The following is a 10,542-nucleotide window of genomic DNA, read 5'->3' on the forward strand; positions in this document are numbered from 1 at the left end:
GGCAACACCTGTCTCAAATTGAACATTTTGAAGGTTGGTCTATATGTTGTTGCACATTTCTGAAGAGTTAAAGCCTTTGAATGTAAATCTTCCAAGTTTATAATTGTTTTCAAAGTAGAGTTTTTACTGTTTATAAGAAGAGAGAAAACTTGGAAAAAGTGCCAAAATTAAGGACTTGTTAAATTAATTTATTTGACTAAAATGGTAAGATGATTCAAGCAGTTGGTTAAATCTTTTGTTAGAATTGAAACTAGCAAGCAAAAAAAAAAAAAAACCTTTCACAACATTTAACAATGTTGAGGTTTGTTAAATCACTGTGCAATATCTAAAATGATCTTGAAACTAACAAAGCAATGTAACATGATGGTTTATGTGTCTGGATTACCCAAAAAACAAATTCCAAAATAAATGAATGTTAGTTAATATAAAGTTGTTTTATTATTAGTTCATGTTGGGTCATAGTGCATTAATTAATTTTATCAAATACAACTTTTGATTTTAAAAATGTTAGATTTTTATATTAACATTTAATGCTCATTGTTAGTTCATGATACCTAATGCATTAACTAATGTTAACAAATGGACAATTATTGTAAAGCATAACCCGTATTTTATGAAAACCAAAGTCAGCACATTTCTAAAGTGTTTTGTTTAGGTTTTTAAAAGATCCAATCAGCCAGAAACTTCTTAAATGACTGATTGAGACAGTTTGTCATGTATGTGCAAAATGACACAGTCTCATAGGAGGTATATGAAGAGTGCTGATATTTTCTGATTTACTTGAATTACAAATGAAAGATTTTAGACGAGGAACAATGATTTAAGTTAAGAAAGTATAGAAAAGGAGTTTCCAAATATTGTGAAGGATTTGGCTGAAAACGGCAGTACCTGTAAAACAATACTGGGTAGGAGTAGAGTTTACAAAGCATGTCCCCCTCCCTCTCTTTCTTTGTAAAAGAATACATTGTTCGTGACCTGCCTTGCAGCTGGTCTGTTGTCCATGGTGTACAATGCACCACCAACTTCAGAGTGTAAGTGAAGTTCATGTGATTTGTTCACCAACAATTTGGATCAAGCCCATTGCCATTAATGTTATGATGTTGTAAACTGCTTTGTTTCCAATTTTAATCTCTGCTTTTAATTTGTCTTTTCCCAGCTTGGTGCTATCACATGCTATCATGTAGTAAGCTTGTCTGTCATTCTTTCAATCTAAATTATGTAATACATTAACATGCTAAATCAGAACACAACCACTTTACTATTCACTCTTTTCTTCAGAAAGGGTAGGAATTGTAAAAAAAAAAAAAACTTTTGACCATAATAAGAGTTCTTTAAATTGTTATCTGTGTCTCAGGTGATGTCACTTGGGACACAATTGCAAGAAACTCGTGTAATGGCACTCAACAGTCTCCAATAGACATTGTAACTGCCAATGTTCAAGCTGATGCCAGTTTAACCTCTTTCAACTTCATTGGCTATGATGACAACACCACCTTAACTGAGATTGAAAATACTGGCAAGACAAGTGAGTAAGGCTCTCTTTATTGTGTCATACAGTTTCATGATTGCATTTGTGCAAGGCATGATGACATGCAATTTCTGGATTTCTTTTAGAGTGTTGCAGTACCTAAATTATGTTCTCACTACTTCATGCTAAACACAGTAAACATACTTCTAGTAAATTGGCTGTGATGTGCTCCGATTTTTGAGAAAATGGCCTCTCTGTGCCTTGTGTTTTGGTCTATTAAGTTAAGGTTACTCTTGATGATAAGAAAATGTATGTAGAAGGAGGTGATCTGCCAGACTTGTTTACCAGTATGGAGTTTCATCTTCACTGGGGTAATGGCAGTGCCATGCCTGGATCTGAACACACTGTAGATGGCAAACGATATCCTATGGAGGTATGAATATAATAAGATGTGAAGATTTTGATTGGTCTCTTATTACGTGTCTAATAAAGGCTTTTCTGTCTCAGTTGCACATAGTGAATAAGGCTGGTCGGACTGGCAATGTGTCGAGTGATTCTGTATTAGCTGCCTTTGGTTTCTTCATTGAGGTAGGAACGTTTCTCTTGCAGCTCACACGATGTTTATTGGTAGGTGAATATTTCCAGGTGTTGCAGTATAATTTCACCCGCAGGCCTCGAATGCTACTCTGAAACCAAAAAGCTGGAAGACATTAACATCCTATCTAGCAAAAATTGCCAATGCAGGTAAGTACGGTATCAGTCACATATTTTGGCACCCATATTAATAGGTTACAGCATATAAACTGTGCTCTAAGTTTTGTGGCATTGTGTAAAATACATACTTTTGGGTTTCATTTTGTGCATATTATCAGTTGGATGTAAATGTGATCCCCTTCATGTAAATTAGTTTGAATGAAAATCAAGTTTGTTATAATTCTAAATTGCCCACTCCCAAGAACCATTTAATGAGTGTTATCAAAGTAAATAATCAATATGGAAACCCAGAACTCATGTCATTTTCAAAATTGAAGTGCAGTTTCACAAAAGAAACACTCTTCATGTGAATCACAATGTTCTGTTGCAGTTACATGCCAACTTTGTTTTTTGAAAATGGGCCACATAATGTACAGGAAGAAATGAGAACAGCACACATTAGCATTTGCATACAAATATCCACAATTTTCAGAGAGAGGAAAATATTTGTAAACTCTTTGCTTCTCAGGTGCTAAAATGCACATCAACCATTCTATCTCCATGGATGATCTGCTTCCTGGAGTGGACTGGTCTAAATATTACCGTTATCTTTGTTCTTTGACCACACCCAACTGCAAGGAAGGGGTAGTGTGGACAGTCTTCAAAAACCCCATCAAAGTCAGCCAGGATTTGGTAAGTCTAATCTAGACTACTCCAATTTTAACAGTATCGTACACTATGGCGACAAGTATTTGGACACTTTAACACTACATCCATACATCCTTAAATATGTTAAATATCATGTTTCAAAACTTTAAGCATTAATGGAAGATATAACGGCTCCCATGCTTTGGGAAGGCTTTCTACTAGTTGGAACTGGCTGTGGGGATTCAGACATGAGCATCAGTGAGATCAGGCACTTACAGGTGCATCTTAAAAAATTAGAATATTGTGGTAAAAAAAATTATTTAATTCAATAAGTGGAACTTTCATGTATTCTAGATTCATTACACACAAAATTAAGCCGCTTTTTTGTTGTAATCATTATGTAACCATAATGGCTTAGAGCAAAAATCCAGTATCAAAATATTGGAATAAAGAATTTATTATACAGCAATGTTGACCTTCTGAAAAGTATGTTAATTCATGCACTCAGTACTTGGTTGGGGCTCCTTTTGCACAAATTAATGCTAATAATTATTGCTCCGTGGTCCAACGTCCTCTTCAGATGAAAATCAATTTTGCATTTAATTTGGAAATCAAGGTCCCAGAGTCTGGAGGAAGAGTGGAGAGGAACAGAATCCAAGTTGCCTGAAGTCCATTGTGAAGGTTCCACAGTCAGTGATTATTTCGGGTGCCATGTCATCTGCTGATGTTGGTCCACTGTGTGTTTTCTCAAGTCGGGAGTCAATGCAGCCATCTACCAGGAGATTTTAGAGCACTTCATGCTTCCATCTGCTGACAAGCTTTATGGAGATGCTGATTTTCCTTTTCCAGCAGGGCTTTGCACCTGCCCACAGTGCCAAAACTACTAGTAACTGGTTTGCTGACCATGGTATTACTGTGCTTGATTTTGTCAGCCAACTCGCCTGACCTGAACCCCATAGAGAATCTATGGAGTATTGTCAAGAGGAAAATGAGACACCAGGCCCAACAATATAGGCCGCTATCAAAGCAACCTGGGCTTCCATAACATATCAGCAGTGCCACAGGCTGATTGCCTCCATGCCACCCTGCATTGATGCAGTAAATCGTGCAAAAGGAGCCCAGACCAAGTATTGAGCGCATAAACCTACTTTTCAGAAGCTCGATATTTCTGTACTAGAAATTCTTTATTCTAATATTGAGAGATACTGGATTTTATTTCCATGATCTGTAACCCATAATCATCAAGATTACAACAAAAGGATTGCCTTGTTACACTTCGTTCATATATTCTAGATTTATTACACATTCTACTATTCCACAATATTCAAATTTTGAGATGCGCCTGTATGTTGAGTGATGGGATTCATCACAGAGTTGGTGTTTCAATTCATCCCAAAGGTGTTCAGGTCTGGGCCCATTGGCAAGAAACCCTTAAAGTTCAGAAAATCACCACCACCCCTGGAGTCGCGAGTACGAATCCAGGGCATGCTGCTCCAGCAAGGTGTTCTAAGCAACCAAATTGGCCCAGTTTCTAGGGAGGGTAGAGTCACATGGGGTAACTACCTCATGGTGACTAATGTCTGGTTCTCGCTCTTTGTGGGACGCATGGTGTTGTGCATGGATACTGCGGAGAATAGCGTGAAGCCTCCACACAAGCTAAAGCTCTGCTGTAACACGCTCAACAAGCCATGTGATGAGTTGCGCGTATTGACGTCTTGGACCCTGAAGCAACTGTGGTTCATCCGCTGGGATTGAGGTGAATCAATACACCACCACCAGGACTTAGAGCATTGGGAATTCAAAATTGGGGAGGGGGAAAAAAAAAGGTTCTGAAAATCATAAAGTGTATTGTCACCAGTGGTGAGTGTAACTCGTTACTGTAATCAAATTACTGCTGTAACAGTAATAGAACAGGTTACTTTAAAGTAATCTGCTTACAATTAAAGGCATGAATAAAATTACATTACATATTTATTGCTAATACGATATTAAGTAGAATGCCTTTTAAATGTATTATGTCCCTATGTTGGTGCTTTTATGCGTCAGTTAATGAGCATACGTTCTAAGAAAGAAACCACCACGGCAGATGAGTTTGTGGCTTTCCTATGGATGCAGCAGAGTGTATTTTTATTTATTTTATTCAAAAATGGAGAAGAGGCATGCAAGGCCGGGCCAGCAACAAATCCTAAAATCTCAAAGCTCTGTCCCATCCTCTTGTGCCTCCATTGTGTGTCCCTCTGCAGCTGCCCCTGGAGGAGAGGGGTATCGGCTTCGGGTGTATCTGGAAAACCGTTCACGTCTGACATAGGGATATATTGTACACAAACAGACATACTGTACATGTATATGCACACCGAAAAGAAACAAGCTTTCAAACATGCAATGGTTTTCCTATCAAAGCAGTTTACAAATGTTTTCTTTGTGCCGGCATGTGAAGGTCTTTCCATACCATACTCCGTAAATGATTCCATTATGGGCCTCGCTTTTGTGTAGCTGAATAGGCCAAGGGCATGGACACATACTTTTAGACATGTAGTGCATTTATGATCGTAGTTACACCCATGGCTTCAGGTGGGACTATATTAAATGATGTACGTCTCTCCAAATGCTAGATCGACCTCTTCAGTGCAACTGTCTACATCAACACTTCGACAAACTCACCCCTAATGACCTACACTCTCCGAGGTGTTCAGCCAATCAATAGTAGGTTTGTAACATCACATGTGGCAGGTTCCAGAATTACTGGTCATAAAACGCCAACATCAACTGCAACAAAACTATTAAAGTCTCTTGTGACCTCTCCTCTAAGTGCAATACTCATGTACCTCATGCACTCATGTACCTCATCCTACATCTGATTAAGGCGAACATTAAGTGGAATAGCTTTAGCACTATTATTGTAAATTTTTCTTTTAATTATAATAGACTGTGAGAAGAATAGAAGTTATTAATACATTATGAAAATCTAAACCTTTCAGTCAGATTTGTCAGTCTTGTAAAATAAATATTTCATGAGTATTTACAAATTTAAGTTTTTCTACTGGGTGTTCTCAAATGTTGTCAAGTACTTGTCAAGTTTCATACTCTCAATTTCCTTGCCCTCCGCTTGTTAACCGCAACTGTATTGATGCATGTCTTTCAGGTCAGCTGTGTGCCATATTTGCAAAAGTGCATGGGTTAATGTGCATTTGCTGTATTTTTAAGGTTGTATTTTATATGGGAAATTACCTTAAGCCACATTAAAAAAAAATTCTCACCAAAGGTGCACCGTTTAAGTTCTTAATACATTATCAGCTTTGGAATTTGGAATAGACCAAATTGCTGTTTTAGGCTTTGACCAAATGCTGGTACTAGACTGAGGGTCATGAAAGTCACTGATTTAACCACTCAAAAAAAGCTGTTTGAGATTAGTTTGTCCTGAATTAATAACTGACGAGAGATGGTTTGTCTTTTGCCTTTTTGAAAAATTATATCTAGATTTTGTATGTGGCACCAACATGTGACAAGTTTGTCTCTGTCAAAACACTTGTGGCTTCAGCCAAGCTTTCGAAGGGTTTAACCAGTGACCAAACATTTTAATGTAATTTTGTACAATTCAGTTTTTAATGAAATGTTTTTTTTTTTTCCCCAAAAGATAAAATAAAATTCAACTTCACACTATCACATTGTGTTAATCACTCAACACTGTCAGAAGCAAAATTGTGTACTGTCATGCCATTGTAACTGGAGCCAGCTGGTAGATAGCTGTGCAGTGTGTAAACCTCACCAGAGGCTGTAGCCTTTAGCCTCCTTGTTAGAGCACCTGCCTCCCACGCCGGAGACCTAGGTTCGAGTCCCGTACGGAGGGGGTAGAACGAGCGTCACATTGGTGCCTGACCCGGATGGGAGTGAGGTTTAGGGGGGTGAGTGTAACGGGGGCCAGCTGGTAGATAGCTGTGCAGTGTGTAAACCTCACTCTCCTGACCTCAAGAGGTGCACTAACGATTGATGCTAGAGGCTGTAGCCTTTAGCGTCCTTGTGTAGCGGGTAGGACTTGGGAAGCGGGAATTGCGCCTTGATTGAATCAGGTGGTGGCCGTTTGGTACGGCACCTTTAAATCCAGTAAACTGGCGGTTTCTCTGATTAGTGTTTTGCTACAGACTCTTGGTAGGTTGTACTGACTTGATTGAGCACGAGATTCCTTTGATTGATGACACTCCGGTGCGGCAGCGCTATAGACGAATTCCTCCATCCCAGTATGATGTAGTGAAGACACATATCCAGGAGCTGTTAGATCAGGGAGTGGTAAAACAGAGCTGTAGTCCCTATTCCTCACCCATCGTGGTTGTGGAGAAAAAAGATGGATCTATTCGTCTTTGTGTAGACTATAGACAACTAAACGCAAAGACTAGGAAAGATGCCTTTCCATTGCCAAGAATTGAGGAGTCTTTGGATGCCCTCACAGGTGTGTCTCTCTTCTCCACTCTCGACCTTGCAAGTGGTTATAATCAGGTGTCAGTTGCCGAGAAGGATCGGGCTAAATCTGTTGGCCTGTTTGAGTTCCAGAGGATGCCATATGGGTTGTGCAACGCACCCGGGACTTTTCAGCGGCTGATGGAAAGAATATTTGGGGACCAGCGTTTCCATTCCCTTCTCCTGTACTTGGATGATGTGGTCGTTTTTTCATCTACGTTCAAACAACATCTGGAACGTTTGGAGTCGGTATTCAGTCGTCTACACAAGCACAGCCTTAAGCTTAAACTAAAGAAGTGTCATTTTTTTCAGCCTGAAGTAAAGTTCTGGGGTCTCTACGGACCCTGACAAGATCAGTGCAGTTAGGGATTGGAGCACTCCATCTACAGTTGCAGAGTTGCGATCATTCCTTGGGTTTGCGTCGTATTATCGGCGTTTTGTGCAGGGGTTTGCGAGGTATGCGGCTCCTCTACATAAATTGGTGGGGAAGCTCCAGCCACACCCTAAAAGGAATAGGACGGGGCGTAATGCCACATTGCAGGACCATTGGGATTGGGGCTGTGATCAAGCATTTAATACTTTGAGGGTCAAACTGATAAGTGCACCAGTTTTGGGTTACGCCGACTTTAGCAAACCATTTGTCCTCGAGGTAGATGCTAGTGGGCTGGGGCTCGGCGCAGTTTTGTCTCAAGAGCAGGACGGAGGATCTCGCCGTCCAGTCTCTTATGCAAGCAGGGGCTTGCGACTAACGGAACGAAACATGGATAATTACTCAGCCATGAAACTTGAACTGTTGGCACTTAAGTGGTCAGTAACAGACAAGTTTCGGGATTATCTGCTGGGAACCAAATTTACTGTTCTGACCGATAACAACCCACTCTTGTTACTTACGGACAGCTAAGTTAGGAGCCGTAGAGCAACGTTGGGCGGCGCAACTAGCGCTTTTTGATTTCATCATCGAGTACCGTCCTGGCGCATGTAACAGGAATGCGGCTGTGCTATCCCGCTTGCCGGTACCATCAGTCCCAGTCTCTATGGATGAGATGGCCTCAGGGATCTTTGTGCCAGCCGAAATTAAGAGTGTGGTCATGTCCCCTTCTGTTGAAATACAGGCCATAGATGCATGCCCTACAAGAACCAGGGCAAATCTCCAACTTTTGCAGGCTGAGGACCCTGTCTTGAAGGCCTTCCTGGTATATTGGAAGAGGGGCAGTCCTCCTACAGCCCCAGAGAGGTCCACTGAGTCCCTGGCTGTTGTGGAGCTTGTCCGTCAATGGGCAGATCTAGTATTTTATGAGGGTGTCCTATATAGGAAGACACATGTCCCTGGTAGCACTAACGAAGTCTTTCAGTTACTGCTGCCTCGGGCTCTTCAGACAGAAGTGCTTACAGCCTTGTGTTGTATTACAAATTTATAAAATGTTAAACACAATCATATATATAAACTGGGAAAGTAGAGTAGACTGCATTTAGCATTTAAGGTATAAATGATAAATATATCAGCTGTTAGAGTATTCCAGCAAGAGATTTCCTTCCAGTTCTGTTCTCTCTATTGTAAATTAAATTAGTCAGACTACTGACAATCTCATCCTCTGTCTTTTAATGGCTATTGGAGCCCCAGCCCCAGTTGTCTAAATAGTTAGGCTGATTGGATTAGCATCTCTGTATCTGAATAGTTATGCTGATTGGATTAGGACTGGTAACAATCTAGAGCCTAGGGTGGGTTTCCTATGCCTGTATACATCATTTGCATGCTTTAAAGTTATCACCTGGGTGCTTTGTGTCTATCTCTAAGCACTGCCCTCTAAAATGCATGTATAAATTACAATGTAAAGTTCCCTTAGTTAGATGTTGGTGCCTGCAGCTGCTGACAGCACAAATTTCTCAATAAAGAATCCTGCTTGAAGATGCAACCGAGTCTCCTGGTCTTACCTTCTGAGTTTCCCACTCTCTAGAAGGATAAAAAGTTTACAACAGTTTTGGTGCCGTGACCCAGATAGAGCTACTCACCTGAATCCAGATTGAAACTTCAAGCTCAACAAAGATCTGACTGCATTCCAGCCTGAATCTTTCTTACAACCAAAGTTTGGTGAGTGCTACTCTATCCAAAAGAACCTTTAAGACCAGTACAAATCCTCTGCGCCGTCAGAGAAGGGTTAACAGACAGCTGTAGGTTTGGTTAACTAAGTTATCCTCTAAAATTGTCTTTTTAGAGAAGATTAGCATTACGTGTTAATATTGGTTACCCTCTGTTGTTTTCAGGCAGGGAAGATTAGCATAAAAGGCTAATATTTTGTTTATCCTCTGTATCTGCAGAGAAGAATATTTGTTACCCTCTGTTTTTAGACAGAGAAGATTAGCATAAAGTGCTAGTAATTTGTGTTATCCTTTGCTTGGGTCAAAGAAGGTTAACAATAGTTGAACTGTGTTAACAAGTGTACCCTCTGTTGATCAGAGACGTTTTAGTGTTTGTTTGTGTGATAACAGAACAAAGAAAATCCACAAAATGTTTAAGAAAAGTGCTAGACTAATCCCCACAACTGAAAAAGGTGGTCTTGCGACTCCTTTGTGGTCAGATAGTGAATTCAAAACACTGTTAGGAGAACAACTGAACCTAATTGTCACTGAGAATGTTAGACAAGAACTAAGAAATATGAGATTCATCCAGACAAGACTTGGTCAGTAGATGAGTGTAAAAAGGTACTAGGAGCAAGTATTCGCAAGAACAATGTGAAAGGCATTATCTGCTGCCACGGAGAATTTTGTTTAGCACTTGCTACACAACAGTCTAAGCATAACTCAGAGCTAGAGAAAGGGAACAAAGAGCTCTGTGCTAGAGTATCCTCTTTAACCAAGAAATTGAACCACAACAAAGCTGCAAAAAAAAACTGTTGTAGAAGAAGTTAATCAGCCGGATAACATTTTCCCTGACTTACAAAATTTCTTTGAAACAGATGTAGCTCTCCAATCCGTAACTGCTGTGCCTGTAAATTCAGTCAATGTGTGTGGTGCTAGGAGACGATCTCAGGGAATTGAGGGAACTGAAAGTGTTTCTACCAACTCTTCTGTTGTCCAAATACAAACAGTCACAAAAGCGCTTGGACCTAAAGATATAGAGAGACTATCCCAGAGCTTACCCTCAGCACGCACACAGTTTTCTGAATTTAGAAGAGCATTGATCAACAAAATGCATCTATATGACATGTCGATAACAGAAGTCACACAGTTAATGTCACAAATTTTGACTGAATCTGAATTCAACAGTTTTGAATCTGCAGTGA

At 40.0% G+C, this 10,542-nt stretch overlaps 1 protein-coding gene across 1 annotated transcript; it reads left to right on the forward strand.

The window, feature by feature from the left end:
• Positions 1-1,000: 1,000 nt before the first annotated feature.
• Positions 1,001-7,609, forward strand: LOC127633333 (uncharacterized). The gene is made up of 8 exons (XM_052112372.1): positions 1,001-1,031; positions 1,355-1,525; positions 1,750-1,901; positions 1,976-2,056; positions 2,140-2,212; positions 2,691-2,854; positions 5,422-5,554; positions 6,960-7,609. Exons 1-8 carry the CDS (start codon positions 1,001-1,003, stop codon positions 7,607-7,609), a joined length of 1,455 nt encoding a protein of 484 aa, XP_051968332.1.
• Positions 7,610-10,542: the final 2,933 nt, after the last annotated feature.

The sequence above is a fragment of the Xyrauchen texanus genome, chromosome 40 (assembly GCF_025860055.1).
Source record: "Xyrauchen texanus isolate HMW12.3.18 chromosome 40, RBS_HiC_50CHRs, whole genome shotgun sequence".
NCBI lineage: Eukaryota > Metazoa > Chordata > Actinopteri > Cypriniformes > Catostomidae > Xyrauchen > Xyrauchen texanus.

Excerpts from the sequence above, each read along its gene's own strand:
- LOC127633333 (XM_052112372.1), top strand. The coding sequence starts at position 1,001 with ATGGTGTACAATGCACCACCAACTTCAGAGT. Across the intron at positions 1,032-1,354 it reads TGCACCACCAACTTCAGAGT|GTGATGTCACTTGGGACACA; the intron begins GTAAGTGAAGTT and ends TCTGTGTCTCAG. Across the intron at positions 2,057-2,139 it reads CCTTTGGTTTCTTCATTGAG|GCCTCGAATGCTACTCTGAA; the intron begins GTAGGAACGTTT and ends TTTCACCCGCAG.